Source organism: Pipistrellus kuhlii, unplaced genomic scaffold (genome assembly GCF_014108245.1).
Source record: "Pipistrellus kuhlii isolate mPipKuh1 unplaced genomic scaffold, mPipKuh1.p scaffold_m20_p_73, whole genome shotgun sequence".
Classification (NCBI taxonomy): Eukaryota; Metazoa; Chordata; class Mammalia; order Chiroptera; family Vespertilionidae; genus Pipistrellus; species Pipistrellus kuhlii.
The window spans coordinates 724,797-747,196 of NW_023425577.1; the positions used below are offsets into that span (position 1 = coordinate 724,797).

The 22,400-nt window shown below is 54.6% G+C and overlaps 2 protein-coding genes across 7 annotated transcripts in view; one reads left to right on the forward strand and one right to left on the reverse strand.

Moving 5' to 3' along the window:
• Positions 1–12,649, reverse strand: part of MAST1 (microtubule associated serine/threonine kinase 1) — a 34,960-nt gene extending 22,311 nt beyond the window's left edge. For 2 of the 3 annotated variants that reach the window (XM_036422847.2, XM_036422846.2), the window contains exons 1-7: positions 8,670–8,825; positions 6,970–7,058; positions 6,507–6,582; positions 4,544–4,622; positions 1,477–1,637; positions 1,288–1,363; positions 907–1,116 (exon numbers count right to left, since the gene is read on the reverse strand). In XM_036422847.2, coding sequence (XP_036278740.1) covers positions 907–1,116; positions 1,288–1,363; positions 1,477–1,637; positions 4,544–4,622; positions 6,507–6,582; positions 6,970–7,058; positions 8,670–8,752 — 774 coding nt within the window. In that variant the 5' untranslated portion in view covers positions 8,753–8,825. Of the gene's footprint in view, positions 1–906; positions 1,117–1,287; positions 1,364–1,476; positions 1,638–4,543; positions 4,623–6,506; positions 6,583–6,969; positions 7,059–8,669; positions 8,826–9,014; positions 9,047–12,549 lie in introns of those variants that run through there. The other variant, XM_036422848.2, reaches the window with a different exon arrangement.
• RTBDN (retbindin) lies at positions 11,820–21,249 on the forward strand. 4 transcript variants are annotated; one of them, XM_045576063.1, is made up of 5 exons: positions 11,820–12,442; positions 18,703–18,769; positions 18,883–18,993; positions 20,248–20,344; positions 20,782–21,249. In XM_045576063.1, the coding sequence occupies exons 1-5, from the start codon at positions 12,154–12,156 to the stop codon at positions 21,007–21,009; spliced, it is 792 nt and encodes a 263-aa protein (XP_045432019.1). In that variant the 5' UTR covers positions 11,820–12,153; the 3' UTR covers positions 21,010–21,249. The 4 variants fall into 4 exon arrangements, with proteins under 4 accessions (XP_045432019.1, XP_045432018.1, XP_045432020.1 ...); XM_045576064.1 differs by lacking the exons at positions 11,820–12,442; positions 20,782–21,249 and adding exons at positions 16,174–16,331; positions 17,553–17,727 and having other exon boundaries at positions 20,248–20,615; XM_036422792.2 differs by lacking the exon at positions 11,820–12,442 and adding an exon at positions 17,428–17,727.
• The last annotated feature ends 1,151 nt before the right edge of the window (positions 21,250–22,400 follow it).

Below are 22,400 nucleotides of genomic sequence, written 5' to 3' on the forward strand. Positions count from 1 at the left end.
TTATTGATTTTGTACAGAGAGGAAGGGAGAGAGATAGAGAGTTAGAAACATCGATGAGAGTCATCGATCAGCTGCCTCTTGCACACCCCCTACTGGGGATGTGCCCGCAACCAAGGTACATGCCCTTGACCGGAATCGAATCCGGGACCCTTCAGTCCCCAAGCCATCGTCCTATCCATTGAGCCAAACCAGTCCCAGCAAGTTTGACATTTTAAATAAATGAGTCTAAAAAGCCAACCTGAGCCCAGCCAGCTTGGCTCAGGGGTGAATGCTGACCTATGAACCAGGAGGTCATGGTTTGATTCCTGGCACATGCCTCGGTTTCCGGCTCCATCCCCAGTAGGGCATGCAGGAGGCAGCCAATCAATATGATACTCTCTCATCATTGATGGTTCCATCCTTCTCTCCCTCTCCCTCTCTGAAATCAATAAAAACATATCTAAAATATTAAAAGTAAGAAGCCGGCATGAGCCGGGACTGGTTTGGCTCAGTGATAGAGCGTCGGCCTGCCTACTGAAAGGTCCCGGGTTCGATTCCGGTCAAGGGCATGTACCTTGGTTGCGGGCACATCCCCAGTGGGGGGTGTGCAAGAGGCAGCTGGTCGATGTTTCTCTCTCATCGACGTTTCTAACTCTCTGTCCCTCTCAATTCCTCTCAGTGTAAAATCAATTAAAAATTATATTAAAAAAAAAAAAGCCGGCATGAGAAGGTGACAGCAAAGACCTAAAGGAGGTTAAATACTTCCTCCATCAGGACCACGTCCTTCTTCTCCACCCCTGAATCCTCAGCTCCCCCCCAGCGCCTAGAACGTGTTAGGAGCCCCGCGAGTGGGTGTGGGGTGAAGGATGGCATTGGCCTGATTTGGGGTGCAGAGTCTGGGCTGGGCTGGCCTCCCCGAGCACTCACATCCTGCAGCAGCTTCTCCAGGTTCTCCTGTAATTCGTAGAAGTAGACGGTGGTGATGAGGCCGTCGCGGGACTTGGTCAGGCAGTCCCGGGCCAGCTCGATGATCTGGTGGTGGATAAAGCTGAGCACGCCATCGGCCAGCGGCAGCACGCTGTCGGGTTCGTAGGCGCGGGTGAAGTCCCGCAGCTTCTCCTCCATCTGCGCGGTGGCCTGCGGGGAGCAGGGAGGCCAGGCGGCGTGAGCGCGCGGGGCCGGGCTTGGCCCCAGGGCGGCCGCAGGAGCCTGCGCTGGGCGCGCCGGCCGCCAGGGGGCGCGCGGAGCTAAGGCGAGCAGCGCTGCGGCCGCCCAGCCTCCCCGCAGCCGCCCCGGACCCCGCCTCACCTTGGGGAACCTCTCCTTGTAGACGTGGTTCATCATCACGATCTCGTTGTCATAGGAGGAGGGGGAGCGCCCGGGGCTGTGGGAGAGAAGCCCATCCTGTCCAGCCCTCCGCCTGCTCACGGGGACTGACTGGGATGTCGCAGTGCACGAGCCCCCAGACCCGCTTGGAGGTGGGGGGTGCGGACCCACCTGAGGCTCCGCGAGCGGGGCCGCACGGCGGGGGAGCGGCGGCCGCCATCCTCGTCCGTGATGCTCTCGGTGCTGCCGAAGTGTTTGGAGAGGAAGTGGAGCTCGTCCACCGTGGGCTGGTAGGGCAGCTGGTGGAGGCGCTCCTGGGAGGAGCAGGAGGACTGGGGGAGGGGCAGGACAAGGGTCAGAGCTACTGCGGGGGGAGGGGGGCCTTCATATCTTGGGACCCTGGACTCGGATTCCTGGGGCAGATGGACTGCTGGCAAGGTTGGTGTTAGGACCTGATTGGGACTATGATCCGGGATGTCCCAGGGCCCAGGTTGGGACTCCAGGCAACAGAGGGATGAGGACAGACATGGATAACAGAAACCCAGACATAGATGTGACAGGAGAGAGCCTGTGAAACCAGATCAGGTCACATCCCTTCTCTGTCCAGAACCCTCCATGGCTCCCACTTGACTCAGAATGAACAGAGTCCCTCCCACACCCCACAAGGTTCTGCACTAACATCTGGCCCTGTCTCTCTGTCATCACCTCTGCCCCCTCTCCCACCTCACTTGCTCTGTTCCAGCCACAGAGCTATGGCTTCCTGTTTCTTCTCTCTCTCTCTCTCTCTCTCTCTCTCTCTCTCTCTCTCTCTCTCTCTCTCTCTCTCTCTCTCTCTCTCTCTCTCTCTCTCTCTTTTCAGAGATGGAGGGAAAGAGAGAGAGAGATGATGATGATGATGAAGAGGAGGAGGAGGAGGAGGAGAGAATCACTGATCAGCTGCCTCCTGCACGCCTCACATTGGGGATTGAGCCTGTGACCGAGGCATGTGTCCTGACTGGGAATCTAACCATAACCTCCTGGTTCATAGGTCGACTGGCTCAACCACTGAGTCATGCCAGCTGGGCTACGGCTTCCTGATAAACCTGGAACAAAGCAGACACAGCTCCTGCCTCAGGGCCTTTGCACTGCCTGTTCCCTCTGCCTGGAGCACATCTCCTATGGATTAAATGTCAGTGCTCAGAGAGCCCTCCTCTGAACACCTACCCATCTCTTCCTACTTGCCCTCTGTTGTTTATTCTGGCTGGATTTATCTCCTGACTTATTACATCTTTTTGTAAAAAGCCTTTCTATGACTTCCCCTTACGTTCAGAATAAAATTCACCTCTTCGCCCTGAGCAACAGGCCCCAGCAAAATCAGCGTCTCAGCCTGCATTACCTCCACTCCTCTACTTATTTATTTGTTATTACTGGCTGCTCTGCTTGGGCCTTGGTCAGGGCCTGGCATGCAGTCAGGACAAACACAGACAGACCCACAGATATCACTGGAGAGACACAAGGACATCCATTTGATTCTGTAGGCAGAATTCTCTTTTAAAAAATTTTTTTAAATTGATTTCAGAGAGGAAAGGAGAGGGAGAAATAGCTAGAAACAACAATGATGAAAGAGAATCATTTATTGGCTGGCTTTTGCATACCCCCTACTGCAATCCAGGCCTGTGTCCCTGACCAGATTTGAACCTGGGATCCTTCAGTCCACAGGCCAATGCTCTATTTAGAGAGCCAAACTGGCTAGGGCCAGTATGCTTTTTAAAACATCACATCACTCACTCCCCTGCCTAAAATTCCCTAACCAGTGGATAGAGTGTCCGCCTGCAGACTCAAGGGTCCCAGGTTCGATTCTGGTCAAGGGCATGTATCTTGGTTGCGGGCACATCCCCAGTAGGGCATGTGCAGGAGGCAGCTGATTAATGTGTTCTCTCTCATCGATGTTTCTAACTCTCTCTCCCTCTCCCTTCTTCTCTGTAAAAATCAATAAAATATATTAAAAACAAACAAAAACAAGAAACCTCCCTATGCCTTAAGTATCTGCTAAAATAAATTTTAAATGCACATAATCTATGACCTACAAAAGCACAATGTCAAATAGTTCAGATTGAAATTTTAATGATACAAAAAAAAAAGCCTTTCTATGACGTCCCCTACATTCAGAATAAAACCCACCTCCCGCCCTCGCCAGCAGGCCCCAGCACAACCAGTGCTGACCTGCCTCACCTCCGCTCCTCTACTTACAACCCAAAGTCCAACTGCACAAGGTTCTTTTTTAAAACATTTAACACTTTTACCTTTTTATATTTTATTGATTTTTTACAGAGAGAAAGAGAGAGGAGAGGGATAGAGAGTTAGAAACATCGATGAGAGAGAAACATCGATCAGCTGCCTCCTGCACACCACCTACTGGGGATGTGCCCGCAACCAATGTACATGTCCTTGACCGGAATCGAACCTGGGACCTTTCAGTCCGCAGGCCAACGCTCTATCCACTGAGCCAAACCGGTTTTGGCTGCACAAGGCTGCTATTTTCAATTTTCCCAATGCAGCCAGTTGTCTGTTGTTCCTCATTCCTTGAACACCCTTTCCTCCCTTCTTCCACCTGCCAAATGCCTGCTGATCCTCCGTCTCGGCTTCAATGCTAACTCTTCCAGGAAGCCTACTTGTCTCTCCCCTAGCTAAGCCAGTGGCCGCCTCTCTGCTGTCACTTCCCCTTACACTGCTCCCTTCACAGCTCCCGTCCCCCAGGCTGTAAAAGCCTTCTCTCTGGTCTGTCTCCCTCCCTGAGGGCTTTGTGAATCCTTGGACCCTGCTCAGCTTGTAGTGCTCACTCACCACATGGCAGTCACATGCTAAACGTCTGCTCAACAGCATTCCAGTGGATGGGTGAGCAAACCAGACACACAGGTAGAAAGGGGGCAGATGGACAGAGGGACTTTGGGTATTGCAGTGGGTGAGCAATGGGCTCTGGGTAAAGGGCAGACACTGGCCTTGGCTAGCTTTGGACACTTGGCAAACGGCTTAAGGTCATTATCTGTAAAATAAGTTGGTGATGACTAGGACCCCCAAGAAGCTATAGTGAGGGTAGAGAACAGGGCTGGGGGTGGAAGGGTGGGACCTGCAACTCACTAATAGATGGACAGGTGACTGACTCTTCAAGGACAAGAAAAACCCAGAACACGCATGAAGGCCAGCCCATGTGTTGGAAGTTTGTGTTGGAAGATCCCCTGCCCACCCACAGGACACTCACCGAGACCGTGGAGCTGGGCGTGTTGGTGCCATAGCCGGACGAAGGCAGCGAAGCCAGAGACCAACGGCGTCCGTCCGCCCTGGAACCCAGCCAAGATGCTCAGAGGCTCCCAGGTGCCCCCGTCCCCCCACTTCTCAGGTTGTGAGAGACGCCACGGCCATGGCCGGGCAGGGCGGGCAGTGATCTGTGCTCGGGGATTCCTGAGGGCCTCCAAGCCACGCAGGAAAAGGGGAAGTCTTCTACTCAGGCACCAGCCTCCTCTGCTCCTTCCCAGAATCCTCCTCTCCTGTCATACTCAGCCACACTGGTCCCCGGCAAGGACCCCAACGAGGACCAGAGCAGCCCATTCAAAAAAGTTATCCCAGAGGACCCCGAAAATCAACTCAGAGGGTCTCCCCATGAGAAAGTCCACAGAAGCAGACCTTTGGGTCTTCTCAGACACACACACACTAACACACACACACACACACACACACTAACATGGGTTCTCACAACAGACACAGTCACTCTCCTGGCCACACCCTCTTGTGTTAATGTGACATGTTCATGGACTGAGTCATACACATTCACAGACGAACCATACATGGACCCAAATATCACACTTTTCCACCCTAACACAATTACACTCAAAAAATCAGGCATCCAATTACATATACATGCATACACTTACAAAAACCCCAATACATGCACTCTCATACACACACAGCTACACACTCCCTCACACACACTCTACCTACTCTTTCACTTCACACATACATTCAAGATGCCCTCACGCACTGTCACACATCAAACTCTCACACACCACACTCTCATTCACACTCCCACGTAGATTACACATTCCCATGGAGACACACAGGGAGGGGCCTATTCCCTCACATAGTCCCACAAACATTCACAACCCTACGGTGCACATACACACACTCACACACGTTCACACTCACCTGCGGATACATATTCTCCGTGGACACATGTGTAGGCACGGGCTGCTTCACATGTTCACAACCTCACAAACGTACACTCCCACACGTTGGGCTCCTCCCTCCTCCCTCCTCCCTCCTCCCTCCTCCTAGGCACTGCCCTCGCTCAGCCCACCCTCTGTGCAGGTGGCCCCATTAGGCCCAATCGTGGAGCCATGTTCTGGTTTCCATTCCTCTCAGATGAATTCCACCAGAGGCCTTCCCCCACCCTCCCCAGGGAAACGCCCTCTGCCCTCACGGCCTGCTGTGACTCCCACACCACAGTCTGCACCAGCCTCTGCCGAGGTCCTGGCTCTCGGGCCTGCCACCCAACTCAGCTCCGAGGACAGAGGAGGCGTCCTTCCCGCTGTGCTCACCTCCCAGAACACAGCATGTGTTCGGACAGCGCTTTTAAAAGGAGTCACGTTCAAAGGAAAAAAAGAGACCCCTCCAAACACACGGGTGACTCCCAGAAGTTTATCTCCCAAATATTCAAGGAATCTCTCTGCCTCCGCCAGTTTCGCCAGAGGCCCCAGAAAGTGCATTTAGAGACACTCAGCAGCACGCAGACACCCCCTCCCCAGAGGGAAACCTGAGATCCCTGCTCCTGGCTCTCAAGAAATAGCCTGGGCGCCCTCCCCCACGGTGGGGATCAAGGGTTCTTAGTAGGGCACCGCGCAGTCTGCGCTTGCGCACTACATCTCTGTTGTGTCCTCCTCTCTCCCCCCACCCCTGTCCTGTTGCTATGGAAACACCCGGCGGGAGCACCAGGCGCGAAGCGGACCCCGGGCTTCCGCTGCTCCGCGAAGGGAGCCCCTTCCCGCCCCGGATTCGCACGGGTGGCCCCGCCCCCAAGGCTGGGGCGCGTTCCCGCTGGGACCTGGGGGCACTCAGCGGATCCCTCCGGCCCGGCCTCAGGTCCCATTAGGAAGGGAGCAGATGGCAGCCCAGACGGAGGCGGGGGGGAGTCGGACCCGGGTTCTGGGGCCCGGCGGGCGGGGACTCACCTTCGGGAAGAGGCGAAGGAGAAGTGGGCGGGGGTGTTGGGGGAGAAGTTGCGGGGGCTGTCCAGGGGGCTGCTGCCTGTGTCGGGAAAGAGGGGGGTCTTTAGGCTGGGCTGGGGGGCAACCCCACCAGGCTTCCCGATCCCCACAGCCGGGTGCAGGCAGCAGCTACTCCCTCTTCACTCTGGTCCCCAATGGGGCGGGCCGCGCCCCCTCCCGTGGCCCCGCCTTCGAAGACGTTTTGGATACGGAGTTGTTAGCACAGCCCCTTCAGGTCGACACTGCCGTCCTCCGCCACAGCCACGCCCCGCAGGTATGGATCCTCCCTTCTGCCCCACCCCCTCACCATCCAGCTCCGCACACCAATCGCCGCCCCGTCCAGACTGGGCCCGCCCCCTGCGGCACGGCCACGCCCCTCCCGTGGCCACGCCCCCTCTGTCCGGTCCGCACCCACCACCGGGCTCACCCAAGTGTCCGGGCAGCGGGGAGTGGGGTCGCGGCAGCGTGGGCGAAGTGCTGGTCAGGATGAGGCTTTTCCGGTTGCTGGTTCGGCAGCTGCAGGGGAGGGGAGGCAAAGGTGCCAGGCCGCAGCCCGGGAGGGAGTGTGTGAGCCCAGCCACGCGCCCTCCTGTTCTGGGAAGGGCCCCCCAGAAAACCACCCAGAGGAGACGGTCAAGGAAGATACAAGATGGAACGAAGGGATGAGAGTGTGATGTGTGGAAGACACCCAGTGGGAACCATGGGTGGCCATGGGGGGTGTAGTTCCAGTCACGGAGGGACAGTCGTGTTATCTATGTGACTGCTGGAGACACCGAGTGTCTGTATATCTAGGGTACATGCTGTGTCCATGTGTGGCAGGCACCCAGTGGGTGAGTTCAGCACTGGGCACATCCCAGTGTGACATCATGTGCGACAGTCCTTGTGTTTGACGTGTGTGACACAGCCTGTACTTTTGTGTGTCTGCATGACACAATGTGTGAGGTCACTGGTGCGTGATGGATGTGCCAGCGTGTGCTGTAACATCTGCCTGATGCAGGATTTCTGCTCCCGGTGTGCCCATGTCTTCATGCTGCAAAGTCTGTATGAGATGCTGTGTGTCTGCATGTGACACTCGCCATGCATGTCCACGAGTGGCACTTACTGCGTGTAGGTTTAACTCCCTGTGACACCGGCATGTCTGGGTGTGCCATCGTGTGTGACAATCCCTGTCGGAGTCTTGCATGTGATAATGTGTGATATCGTGCATCTCATTCTCTGCAAGAGAGCCTGTGTCTGTTTATTCTGGCATCAGCATGACATAGCATGCGACATGCTTAGAGGATATCGTGTGTGGTAGCACTGGATGCATGGATGCCATTGCCATGTGTGTCTGTGTGCATCTCTGGTAGCAAAATCTTGTGTGTGTTAACAGGTAATCACACAGGTAACATCTTATTTGGTTTCCAAAGAGTGTGCCTGTGGGCTACTTGTTATTGTGTGACCTGGGTGTCGGTGCAGGTCTCTGACTATGGCCACTGTCTGGCTGGGTATGCGTGGCTCTTCCCGGGTGTGTGTGGGCCACTAGGGCTGTTGTGTGCTTACGTGTGTGTGTCTTCATGTCCTACATGTGACGCTGTGTGTCACTATTCTGTGTTGGGGGGTAGTTTGTGCTTTGGTAAAAATGTCTCCCTTCTTTCTGCCCTTCAGTTCAAGCTTCCGAGGGAGCCCCCAGTCCCTAAATTCCTCTCAATCCCCCCACCCGCCGCCGCCGCAGTGACTGAGCAATGAGCCAGGCCTGAGCACGCGGCACGGGGGTGGGGGCGGGGGAGAGGCCAGGCGTCGGCTATTGTTCTGAAGGTGCCAAGCCCCCACCCTCCCCTCTCCCCTTACCCCCTCTGAGCTGCCGGAGCCCACGGCGCCAGCAGACAAAGGCGCTGCAACCCCCGACCCAGAGCAGCCCCTTCCTCCCCAACCCCCATCGCGATCCTTTCCAGAGTCACCCCGAGCCTAGACCCCACCATGCTCCCCACAGCCCCATCCCGGGCAGGAAGGCGCAGCGCGGGCACCCCTGGCGCCGCTGGGCCGGGGGCAGGGTCCCGGCCCCGCCCTGCGGCAGCGTCTGGAGGGGCGGCTTGGGTGGGTGGGGGAGGGCCGGGCCAAGGTTTGGGGGCCGGGTCGGGGGTCTACCTCTTGGTGCGGCGGAACATACTGCCGCCAGGGAAGGAGGGCATCGAGAAATTTGAAAGCGCGGTCCAGAGCGAGTCAGACATGACCCGGCGGTGGCGACATGGTGGCAGGTGCGGCAGCGGCGGCGGCGCGGGGAGGAGTGCGCGGGGCGGAGGCTGCAGCCGCAGCGGGCAGAGGAGGGCGGGGGAGGGGAGCGGAGGGGAGGGACGGGAAGGGCCTGCTGCTGCCGCCTGCCAGGAGGGGGCGCTGCTGGACACCGATGCCACAGGCCCCACCCGCCGCCTTGCACCCCAACCCTGGCTGGGAGGGGGCATCCAGCCCCGCGCATCTCTCCCCAAGACTCACCTGCTGCTTTTCCGGGGCAGGGGCAGATCCTTCTGGAAGGCAAAGGAGCAAAAAGATAGAGGTCAGCACGGGCCAGCGGCCTCAGCGGGCGAGTCTCACAGACCCCTGGAGGAGCAGAAGTGGGGTGGCACAGGCCCATCAGCATCATCACTGACACCCTTGGCCATGCGCTGAAGACTGCGGGGTTGGGGGCGCGGGGGGTTGTCTCCCCTGACCATCAGAGACCAGCACAGGGCCCCATAGAGGACTCCTGAGTTGGCATCTCCATATATGTATGTGCGAATGAATAGGCGTCTTTATTTAAAAAACATTTCTTGAGCACCTGCTGTATCTATGCCAGGTCCTGTGCTGGGCACTGGGGACACAGCACTGAATGAAACAAAAATTCTTGCCCTTTTGGGACCATCCTTTACAGGAGGAAAGCAGACAAAAAAAAAAAAAAATCAATATAGAAGTGATGACATCATTTTAGACAGTAACAACTGTCATAATTTAAAAAAAAAAAAAAAAGCACGAAGGGAGGAGATATGATGAGGAATGGCTAAGAGGGGTCACGAAGGTCCCAGAAAGTCTGGGGAGGTAACTTTTAAGATGGAGCATCTGTGGAGAAAGCATTCAAGGTGAGGAAACTGCAGGCATGGAGGCAGGAATGAACTTGGCATGCTCAAGCATGAAAGGTTGAATGAATGAATGAATGAATGCATCCCCTACATTCCAAGGGTTTTATCTGACTCCCAGCCAGATCCACAGAGTTGGGGGTGGGGACAGTTGGAGTGGCTCAAAACTGAGATTTGAATTGGGGATTAGATGACGGCTAGGTGGTCTTTTCGATAACGGCAGTGATAATAATTAGCAGCCATTAATTTTATGTGTACATATCAGAGAGTGGTTATCTTCTGTTTGCTAAGCACACAGGAAGTCACGACAGGGACCAGCAATTACATAGGTATGAACTTTTCCAAGAGCAATGGGGAGAGGGGTGCCACCTTCCAGCCTGAGTCCACAGACTGATGTGAATAAAGGGGGTTGGGTAGGGCTGCAAAATTTGGGTGACCATTTCAAAAATCCATTTTTGGGGGAGTCCAACCAGGAGGAAATTAATCATCTTTGGGATTCTTGAAAGCAGAAAGCCCTGGTCCAAATCCCAGTTTTGCTTCTTGGCAAACGACCTTCTAATAGTTGTGCCTCCAAAAGAATTCTGTGTGCTGATGCAGGTATCAGCATGATACCTAGCACATAGTCAATGCTCAATATTAGCAACAGGAACTATTGTGGATGGACACCCTGCGTGACAGAAGATGGGCCAGAGGGACTTCCCACCCCCATGTACAGAGGACACAGGTATGGTTGGGGTCTACGGCAGCAGTCCTGCCCCACGGAGCCCCTGGGTGACTTTAAATCCACACCGGGTTTTCCTCCTTTCTTCACAGGATCAGCTTGAATGAGCTGCATGTTGGATCAGCCTGGCCGGCTGCGCAACTGCAATGGCCCAAGTGAAACCAAGACCTGGATTTTCCGGCCACGGAGCCCCGGACTCCAGACCTGGGTGCACTCTGCTTTTGGAGGTGAGCTCCTGAGGAACCTGGAAGCACAACCCGGAGTCCTCAAACCCAGCTCCATCCGCTAGCGTTCCTAACCATTCTAAGGTCGAACCAAGGGGCAGCTGGAGCGGTAGAGGATTTGGGTCCTCGGCGTCAGTGTAACAGACGTCACATCCATCCCCAGCTGCAGAATGGCTCTGCCAAGCAGACGCTGCTTCTCCCTGGGATTCATGGACGGCGCTGCGAACAGGGCATTGGAACCCGGATGCTGTCCAACCGATCCCGATCGTTCACAGGGAACCCGCGGGCGCTCAGAGGTGGTGGGACAAGTTCTTAAGGGGCTGCACCAGCGCGAGGGTGTATCCAGGCAAGGAACTGTTTAACCCAATCCTGCCGAAGGGAAAAGGTAGGAGCAGGACTCGCGACAGTTGCGGGAACTAGTGGATGCCTCCGGTGGACTGGAGGGGGAGGGGGAGGATCCTGGGCTGGAGGTGTGGTCTTGCGGGAGACAGAAATCCCGCGTGGCGCTGAGCCAATGGGAGCCGGCGCCGGCCTGGGGGGCGGAGGCACACTTCACGCAGGCACCGCCCCTTCCCTCCCTTTTCCTGGAGATCCGACAGCGCGTACCCCGTCTGGCTCCGTCAGCACTTGCTCGGGCTTTGCCGCAGCTCCCTCCCTTTTCTCAGAACGCTTTTTCCTAAGTCAGCCCTGGGACCCTGGGACGGAGAGGGAAGACTTAAAGAGTCCAAGGCTCCTAGGTGAGGCTTTCTGAGCCCTGTTTGAAAGCAAAATAGCTTTGCAACATAGGTCTGGCGCCAGCATCATCCAGACACCTGGAAAGTGCTTCCTGCTGTCTGACCACGATTTCTCCTGCTGCAGTGACTGATGAGCTCACCTTGGCCTCCAGCTTCAGGGATGGCGGGTTAGAGAAGTCCGGAAAAGGACAAGGCCCTGAGTGAGGGTTTGAAACACGCCCCCCCCCCTTCTTTTCCCAAGCTCCAGGCAAGAGATGCAGCCTCGGTCTGGGTTCTGTAAGGCTTTATCTAACCCTCTCCAGACTATCTAGCACAGGACTGAGCTCCACAAAGACTCATAAGGGCCAGACCCCAGGCAGGCCTTGGGGTGAAGCTTTGATCAGTTTTCTCTCTGAGGTCTGTTTGGGAGCAGCGCCAGACCCCTATAGGAACCCTTAGAAGTACACACCGAAGACAGGGGAAGACCCTACTCAGCTTCACCATCCCCGCCCATCTTGGAAGCGTGTCCCCGCCTTCCCACACTCCACAGCAGCCCTCAGTGTCCACCTCCGAGCAGTGGACCCGCGCCGCCCGCGCCTGCGCAGGCTGGAGACCAGCATCTTCGGAGGCTGCGAGGAGCTAAAAATCTCTCCCGCCCACCCACAAGCTGCGCTGGACTTGAGGATGGGGGAGGTGTGGCGGAGGGGAGTGCAATGGAGAGAGAGGCTGTCTCGGTGCCTGTCCAATTAGGTCAATAGGAAGCATCCTGGTGGCTGGGCAGGTGCCTGGGAGTCTCAGGAGGGTCCCCCCGCATCTCTAAAAGGGGGCTCCTGGGGTGGGAAGGGGCGAGGCTGCCGCACAAACATGTTTACGGCTGCGGTAGTGCTGGCGGCCCCCGAGGGGCCGGAGCCCTGGGGCAGTAACTTTGCTCTAGCCCCCGGCACCCTGAGCCTGGCGGAGCTCCAGGGGGATGACTCCGGCCCCGGCCCTCGTCCCCTCCGGGGGGCCAGGCGCCCCTCGGGCCGTCCTCAGTGCGGAGCTGCACCCCCTCCTCCCGCTGCCCGGATCCCCGGGCGGCGCCGGAGGGGCGGGGCTCCCAGCGCGGCAGGACGCTCGGCCACCGCGTTCCGAGAGGGGAGCAGCCGGAGGCCAGGTGAGGGGGCGCCGCGGCGAACCCCAAGTTCTCCTGCCCCCGGCCCGGCCCCGCCCCGGGGCGCCGACCCCTTCCTCTCCGCCCGCCCAGCCCCGGCAGCCGCCTACCTGCAGCCTCCGGCGGCGGATCAGGCCCGAGTCGTCCATGGCGGCAGAGGCGGCTGCAGCCCCGGGGAGGGAGGAGGGAGGCGGCGGCGGCGGGAGGAGGGAGGGATGCGAAGCCGCGGGGACCGCGGCGTCGGCGGCTGGGGGTGGAGGGGGGCGCGGGGGCGGAGCGAAGCGGGGCGGGTCTGGCACCGTCACTGCGTCTGGGCGCTGGAGCCCGGCCTCGGCCAAGGTCCCCGGCGCTGGGGGTGGGGGAGGCGGGGGAGGAGCCTCCGGATACCCGGAGAGAGAGCCCAGCTGTGGAGAGACCCCTGTGAGGGGGTACTCCAGGGGGAGACACGCTCATGGGTGGACCCCAACCCAAGAAATACCTAGAACGATATCCTCATAGATTTGTTTCCCGAGGGAGCGCCCCCGCGACCCTCTCAGGGACACAATCCCACGGGGACAGTCTCCATAGGGAGGCCCTGGCCAATCAAACTCTCCTCACCCAGGAAACCGTTCCTAAGACAGGTGGTCACTGAGAGGTGAGTCCGACTCTCACACGCTCCCCTCCCCGGGGAAGAAACATTCCTGCAAAGTTTCCACGGGTGACACACATTTCATGTGGGGAGGATAACTCCAGCGAGCGACCTCCTAAATGCCCTATTCTCTGTGGGAAACTGTCCCCGCCCATGAGACCCCCATATCCCAAGCAGACATTTTCAAGTGGCATTTTCACCAAGAAGACCCGTCTTCTTGGGAGGTGCCCCTTCCCAAGAGCATTTACATCCACACACCGCTCTCCTTTCCCAAATAGAGATTCTTCAGCCTCGTTGGTGACCCGCTCCTTCCGTCAGGATTAAAGAGCCAGGCCAGGCCAGGCCAGGCTGTATTTATAGGAATGATTAGCTGGTCTTTGGGAAGATGGGCAACTGGAGCGATTTTCAACCCCCTGCCCCTCCTCCGCAGTGTTCCCATAGTTGAAGCCATACCGACCATGCTCCGCAGAGAGTGGAAAGCTCCTAAGAACTTCCCATGCCAAGTCTAGGAATTGGAAACTGGGGTCTTCCCAAGAGTCCCCGCCCATAACTGGCCTGGGCGCTCTGGAGGTCGTGGTCACTAGCCAGGAGCGACATGAGCTTGTCATAGGGTGACGGAGAGGGCTAGGTCTGGGTGTTCTTTTCTCCTCATCTCTGAGCCTTTGCCTAAGTAATATGTTTCATTTCTGTTGGTCCGCATTTTTGTTGTTGTGAGTGCTCTCCGTGGTGCTGATTTATCAGGAGCTCCTGTCCACGGTGCTGAAAGTTGCACGCAGGGTTGGGGGCTGAGGTCAGGAGAGAGGAATGGCTGGCGGGAGGCATAGACCTATGAGCACCCTGGGCTACACCAAAAATGGGCCAGGAAAGTTAGGTTCACCAGGTCTTGGTGCTGACGCCTCCAGGATATCAATGGATGCCCACAAAAGGACCCCAAAACAGTGCCTCCTAATTAGCTCCTTTACTCAACTTGTATTGAGCACCTAGTTTGTGCAAATTAATGTTTTGGGATCTAGAAGTACAACTGTCAGTAAAATAGACAAAAACTGCACTAGCCTGAGAAGAAATGGAGATATTTGTGGTAATCACTCACAAAAACACACATATGCATACTACAAGCACAGACACAGACACATGTACACATACATTCTGCAAACACACAAACATGAACATATGAACACATGCTCAACCTCACATACTCATATATACATACACTGCAAACAAATACTCCATGGAAATGCACACACATATACTCAGCAAACAGACACACACACATATACACATAAAATCACACTCTGCACATACTTAGAAAATGCAAACACACACATTCAGCAAGTGCAAACACACACAAACAACACGTGCAAACACAGGCATGCACACACAGTTTCCAAAACCAAAGGAAGCCCGGCTATACACAAACTCTCATTGAACATGCAGACACATTATCATCCCAAAACAACACATGGAAACACACCCATATTCACATGCCAACTGCAGGTCTGTTTTATTTCTCCCTTTTCCCCTCTTTTTTTTTAATCCTCACCCGAGGATTTTTTTTCTATTGATTTTTAGGAAGAATGGATTTTTAGGAAGAAGGAAAGACAGACACATGGATGTGAGAAAGCAATTGGTTGCTTCATGCATGAGCCCCGACCAGGGCCTGGGCTGGAGAGGAGCCTGCAGCCAAGGTACATGCTGTTGACTGGAATCTAGCCCTTGACCCTTTGGTCCACAGGCCGTCGCTCTATTCACTGAGCAAAACCGGTTTCAGCAGGGCTGCTTTTCTTATCAGACTCTCCTACTAAAATGTCAGGTCTATGAGGATTGAGATTTCCATGTCTTGATCACTATTGCATCCCCAGAATTTGAGGGAGAGCAGGTACTCAATAAATGTTGAAAAAATAATAATAAATAAATGTTTGTTGAATGAATTGAAGAAATGTTTTCAAGGGACACACATTTACACAAACTTGGACACACATACATATTTCAAATGCAGACACACCCTTTCTACATGGGACAACATCCTCTTGTTCATTCATATTCAACATTTATGATCAACAACCTATACCCATTGCCCGGCTGGTGTTGCTCAGTGGTTGAGCTTGACCTATGAACCAGGAGGCCATGGTTTGATTCCTGGTCAGGGCACATGCCAGAGTTTCAGGTTCGATCCCCAATAGGGGGCATGCAGGAAGCAGCCAATCAATTATTCTATGATCACTGATGTTTCTCTTCCCCATCTCCCTTCCTCTCTGAAATCAATAAAAAAAAATATATATTTTTTTTTAAACTTAAAAAAACAACACATACAACCTTTAACCCTAGTTGGCTTGGCTCAGTAGATAGAGCCCGCAGACTGTAGGGTCCCAGGTTGCAGGTTCCTCCCTGGCCCAGGCCCTGGTTAGGGCTTGTGCAGGAGGCAGACAATCCATGTGTTTCCTTTCTGTCTTACCCTCTCTCCTCCACTCTCTCTAAAAATAAATGGAAAAATATCCCTGGGTGAGGATTAAAAAACACACACTAAAATTAAAACAAAACAAAACAAAATTTACTCACTGACTTTATCCACTCACTGATCCAACATTTTCACAGGACACCCATTCTAACCTGATTCTATACTCCCCTTCCCTACATTTATTACCTGATTCTTACTCAACTTGGCTTGGAACACATACAGTTCACCTCATCCAGAATTTAAACACATACACAGCCATACAAGCAATAGGCACTTATAAACTGCACACAATAGCCCTAGCCAGTTTGGCTCAGTGGATAGAGCATCAGCATGCAGACTGAAGGGTCCAGCTTCGATTCCAGCCAAGGGCACATGCCCAGGTTGTGGGCTCGATTCCCAGTAGGGGGTGTGCTGGAGGCAGCCAATCAATGATTCTCTCTCATAACTGATGTTTCTATCTCTCTATCCCTCTCCCTTCTTCTGAAATCAATAAAAAAATATTTTTTAAAACTATACACAACATACATTCAATACACAACACACACAGCCACACAAACACACCTTCATTTGACATGACACACACTTCCCACACATAGACATCCATAGCTTATGCCACAACTCGACAATAAAGGCAAAGACAAGGATGTATGTACATACACCAGTCCCAGGTCCTCCCGCCTCTGGTCAGCTGGGGCAGGGGGCGTGGCGCTGGGAAACACCTCCCCTCCGTCAAACCACGCCCCTTTAGTCCATTTCCTGGACTTAACCCTGAGGTGTCTCAGCAGCACCCTGGACCGTGTAGCTAACAGGTGAGAGGGGCCCCAAAGGGGCATAGGAGGGGGGGAATTGTCTTGTCTCCGCAGATTCTCAGTCTTCTGACCTGCGATTTTTGGGCCCCAGCGGCAGAACCCGAGTCCCGCCACAGCCAAGCTTGGCTCCAAAGGCCCAGCCCTGAGTAGCAGCCCTAAGCCGATTGTAGACTGAGAAGGTGACCATGAGGGGCCAGCGGGGATCGAGAGGGGGGAGGAGACTGAGCAGAAGATAGGACTTACTGAGCAGGACACTGAAAGAGCTGGAGATGTCCCCTCAGTTCTGAGGATGGAGGGGGTCGTCCAAGAGCTGAAAGAGTGGGAGGTCTTGGTGGACATGAGGGGGGTGGGGCAGTATGGTCAAACTGGGGAGCACTTGGGAATGATTTGGAGGGGGCTTCTGGGTCAGAGACAGGCCTTGGTGGCCCCCTGGTTTTTGTTTTTTATTAAAATATATTTTATTGATTTTTCACAGAGAGGAAGAGAGAGGGATAGAGAGTTAGAAACCGTGATCAGTTGCCTCCTGCACACCTCCTACTGGGGATGTGCCCGCAACCAAGGTACATGCCCTTGACCGGAATCGAGCCCAGCTTCAGTCTGCAGGCCTACGCTCTATCCAGTGAGCCAAACCGGTTTCAGTTTCGGGCCCCCTGGGGTTTTAAGGTCTTTAGTCAATACCTCCCAACTGCTCTGCCTTGTACCATGTCTTGAGTGTACATCAAGAGTATCACCCTGCCCTAACCGGTTTGGCTCAGTGAATAGAGCATTGGTCTGCGGACAGAAAGGTTCCAGGTTCGATTCCAGTCAAGGGCACGTGCCTTGGTTGTGTGCACATCCCCAGTGGGAGGTGTACAGGAGGCAGCTGATTGATGTTTCTCTCTCATTGATGTTTCCAGCTCTCTATCCCTCTCCCTTCCTCTCTGTAAAAAATCAATAAAATAGCCAAAACCGGTTTGGCTCAGTGGATGGAGCTTCGGCCTGCGGACTGAGAGGTCCCAGGTTCAATTCCGGTCAAGGGCATGTGCCTTGGCTGCGGGCACATCCCCAGTAGGGGATGTGGGAGGCAGCTGATCGATGTTTCTAGCTCTCTATCCCTCTCCCTTCCTCTCTATAAAAAATCAATAAAATATTTTTTAAATCAATAAAATAAAAAAGAGTATCACCCTGAGCTCCAGAAAAGGACAGCCAACCTCCCCCATAACTGAGCTGACTCTGTCTCAGGTGGACATGGCCTGCAGGGGCTGCGCACGACCTCGGGGCCTGGCCTGGGTCCTGCAACTGACCGTGGCATGGATCCTGCTAGGGGCTTGTGGAGGGGGCCGTGCACTCCCCATCAGGTCCCAGAGACGCCACAGGCTGGCAGCTAATCTGGGTCCCGGCCAGCTGCACCTAGCAGGTGAGCACTCCAGACCCTGCCTAACCCCTAACTCCCAAGAATGCACACTCCACCACAGCAATGACAATTTCCTTATAACAGAACCTTAGAGTGACCAGGGTGGGCAGCCTGGGCCTGTGATTAAGAATGGTAGTAGTCGCTGAAACCAGTTTGGCTCAGTGGATAGAGTATAGGCTGGCAGACTGAAAGGTCCCAGGTTCGATTCTGATCAAGGGCATGTACCTTGGTTGCGGGCACATCCTCAGTGGGGGGTGTGCAAGAGGCAGCTGATTGATATTTCTCTCTCATCGATGTTTCTAGCTTTCTATCCCTCTCTCTTCCTTTCTGTAAAAAAATCAATTAAAAAAAAATATATATATATATATTTTTTTTTTTAAATGGTGGTAGTCAAAGATAATAGGCTCTGAAGTCAGATTGTCTGGGTTCAAATATGAACTCTGACACTGTGTAGCTGTGTGACCCTGGGTAAGTCACTTAACCTCTTCGGGCCTTATGTGGGCCACTAATAAATGGGAGAGCCTGGCCAGCATGGCTCAGTGGTTGACCATCCACCTATGGACCAGGAGGTCAGGGTTTGAGTCCCAGTCAGGGCACATGTCCGAGTTGTAGGCTCAATTCCCAGTGTGGGGTGTGCGGGAGGCAGCCAATAAATGATTCTTTTTCATCACTGATGTTTCTATCTTTCCCTCTCCCTTCCTCTCTGAAATCAATAAAAATATTTTTTGAAAAATGGGAGAAATAGACCTATCTCGTAGGGGTGTTGTAAAGGAGTGTATGCAAGCATTTGAGCACTTATACACTACTAGGGACATAAAAATAATTAGCTGATTATGGTAAGTTATCGTTCCTTGCACCTCAAAGTGTCTTGTTTCATGTTTGAGAGGAATTAGATTATTGAGGTCAACCCTACATGAGGATCCAAAACCCCAACTAAAAAAAGTTCCCTTTTCTACTGCCCTGTTTGTTGTCCCTCAGAGATGGACACAGCAGAGGCCCTGGAATCTGGAATCCTCTCGGAGGGCTGCAGGAAGCCTAGCCCTAGGTGAGTACAGCACCCCCAGTGTTTCCTTGTTCTTTCTGCTCCAGTTGCCCCAACCAGAGGCCAGAGCCCCCTGGCATCTTGACCCATCCGGTCCTGTCTCTCCCGATGTCCAGGTGCAAATCCTTTCTGGGACACCTCCAGGTTGCTCTCCGCAGTCACTTCCGCTTCCTGCTTCTGGGGGCACACCAGACACAGCTGCTCTGCCCCGAGCTCTGCCATGCCTGGTAGGAGGTGGGAAGAATGGCCTATATTGTGGGTGGGGCCAAAGGCAGGATCTTCAGCTTACAGACCCTAGAGTTTGAAGAGACATGGCCTTCCTCCGATGTGGCCAAATTCTAAAGTTATGAGGCCTGGTGTTTGAAGCCAGGCAGAAAGGGGAGGAGCCTGTAGGGTCTCTGGTTAAGAAGGAGAGTAGGAAGGCGTGGCCTCCCTTTAACCTGGGTTTTAAATAAAGGGGTGGGGCCTCTTGATTGCAAACAGAAGCTAAAAGGGATAACCTGGATGGATAGATAGGTAAATAGGTTAGCTTATGGCAGATGGTCTGTGATGGGCAAGGATTCGGCCAGTGTAGAGAATATGGGGCGGGCCTGGCTGGTGTGGCTCTGTAGTTGAGCTGTGACCTATGAACCAGGAGGTTACAGTTCAATTCCCGGTCAGGGCACGTGCCCTGGTTGTGGGCTCAATTCTCAGTGTGGGGTGTGCAGGAGGCAGCTGATCAGTGATTCTATCTCATCACTGATGTTTCTATCCCTCTCCCCATCTCCCATCCTCTCTGAAATCAATTTAAAATTTGTTTGTTTTTTTGTTAATCCTCACTGGATTTAATTTTAGGGAGAGTGGAAGAGAGAAAGACAGACAGAAACATCGATGTGAGAGAAACACATAGAGGCCCGGCCAGCATGGCTAAGTGGTTGAGCATCAACCTATGAACCTGGAAGTCACGCTTTAATTCCCAGTCAGGACACAAGCCTGGGTTGCAGGCTCCAGCCCCAGTGTGGGCATGCAGGAGGCAGCAGCTGACCAATGATTCTCTCTCATCAGTGATGTTTCTAGCTCTCTCCCTCTCCCTTCCTCTCTGAAATCAATATATATATTTAAAAAGAAGAAGAAAAAGAACGAAACACTTGGATTGGTTGCCTCCTGCGCATACCCAGACCAGGGCCCGGGCAGGGGAGGAGCCTGCAACCAAGGTACCTGCCCTTGACCAGAATCGAACTCGAGATTCTTTGGTCTGCAGGCCGATGCTCTATCCACTGAGCCAGACGGGCTAGGGCTAAAAAATAATTTTATTTTATTTTTTTTGAGAGAGAATATGGGGCGGGGTTTAACCTGAGGGTGGTGTTTGTAGGGGCGTGGTTCTAAGAGGCAGGACCTGGAAGTGGGCGGGGGAGAGACAACAAGATCCTTGGAGAGCAGGAGTCCCACTGGAAGGCAACTGCGGAGCCTTTACCCACCGCCTCTCCACACACCAACCCCAGGGTTGCCATCTGCAAAGGTGATATCACCTGCGGCCCGACCTGGCTCCCACCCCTGGCCAAGAGGCACTGCAACCCCAGCTGCAGCACCTCCGGGCAGGTGAGCATGGGACAGAGGGCTCGGGGAGGAGGCCGAGACCTCCCCTCACTGTGGCCTAGGCCGGAGTCTGTCCTAGCATCCCCAACCCCTGCTCCCCCCTTCCCCCTTCCCCCTTCTACAGCCCAACCCCACGGTGGAATACACGTGCCTAAGCCTGCAGGCTCCCTAAGGCCCAGAGGCCTATTTTGTTCTTCCCAAGGGACTGTCTCTGCTCTAGGCCCATCCACAGTCTGAAGATCCAGAAGCCCATTCACCTTTCCCAAGGTCCCAGCCCCTTACTCGCCCTCCTCAAGTCCTGCCACCCCCATGGGTCCTCCCCCAGGCTCCCAGGAAGAACTAGAGGCGAGGATTGTCCTCCCCAGACCGCTCCACGGGCCCCTCCTCTCCATGGAACTCCCTTTGGAAGGCCACTGCCCTAACTCCACCTCTTCTCCCAGACCTTCACTGACGGGAGGGACCTCTGCCGCTCGGTCCTGGGCTACACGCTGCCGGAGGTCGTTCCTGGCAGTGGTGACTGCCTCAACATGTCCATCTCGGTGCTTCCGACTCGCAGACAGGGGCGGAGGGCCCGGGACACCTCCGGCCCTCGCTTCCGCCGCCCTCGCGCCTGGATCCAGGACATCGCGGGCAGCGGCAGTGGCAGTGGCAGTGGCAGCGGCCTCTAGGGGGCGCCTGGCCTTCGATGGAAGAAGCGTCCCTTCACTCCCCACCCCCTACCCCGCCCCATCAATCCCTCAGAGTTCCACCCCTCTCCCTCTCGGCCTTCTAGTTTCTGGAGCCACAAGGTCCCTCCTCGCTAGAACCCCAGAGATTCGCTCCTCTGCAGATTACTAGAGAAACTCAACTCTAGCTCATTCCCCCTCTCCCCCGAATAAGGTCCATCAGAGCACTGGATGCCGCAGCCCCTTGGGCAAACAGGTGGGAAAGATAGTTGCCAGACTGATGTGTCTCCCTTCAAATCCTCAGGTCCGAGTTGGGGACTGATTCCCAGCAGTGTGCCATTTGGGATATTCGGGTGCTAGAAATGGGGGGGGGGGGGGGGGGGGAGACTGACGGGGCAGGTGGTGAGTTCTCCCACTGTGTGCAGCCAGCAAGAAGCTCCCTGACACAAGAGGCCGCCTCCCTCCCCATTCTTCCAAAGCCCTAAGGCAAAGGGCTGGACTTAGGTTTCAGATGTGGATTGTAAGCACTACTCCTAATCCTCCTCCTCCTCTTCATCCTCACCTGGAAAACCCGCCCGGTCTCTTTTAATTCAATAGAGCAGGATTGGTGGGTGCCTCCTGCGTCTAGGCACTGCTGAGACAGATCAGGTTCACCCCCTGCCCTCAGTGCTCACGTCACTGGTGGAAGTGCCATTAGGTACAAGTGTCCACAGAGGGCAATCTGAGAATATTTCTTCTCCAGGTTATAAGCACAGAGATTTTCTAACCCAGCAGCCCACCCTCTGGGAATTTGCCCTACAGAGCTGTGCACAAGAGATGATGGCCCATCCCCATAATTCCCCACAAGGCAGGTGTAACAGCCAGCTGAGCGGTAACTCAGTGTCCGTTAAGAGGCATTAAACTACAGGACAGCCATGCCACCGAGGGCTCTTCGGTTGTAAAGCAAATGATGCCGGTCTTCAGATAGCCATTCGGAATTACCTCCAAGATATACGCAGCACAAAGAGCAACCTGCACCTATGTAGGGTATCGTTTCCTCCCATTTGTGTAAAAAACAAAACAAAACAAAACTTTGGGAAAGAAGATACCTGTACTTCTGTTTGTAACATGGGCTATCTCTGGAAGGGCCCAGGAGGCACCTGCTACGGTCTGAATGTTTGTGTCCCCTCTGAAATTCCCATGTTGAAATCCTGACCCCCAAAGATGATGGTATTAGGAGGTGGAGCATTCGCCCTAATCGGTTTGGCTCAGTGGATAGAGCGTTGACCTGCAGACTGAAGGATCCCAGCTTCGATTCCAGTCAAGGGCATGTACCTTGGTTGCGGGCACATCCCTGGTGGAGGGTGTGCAGGAGGCAGCTGATCGATGATTCTAACTCTCTATCCCTCTCCCTT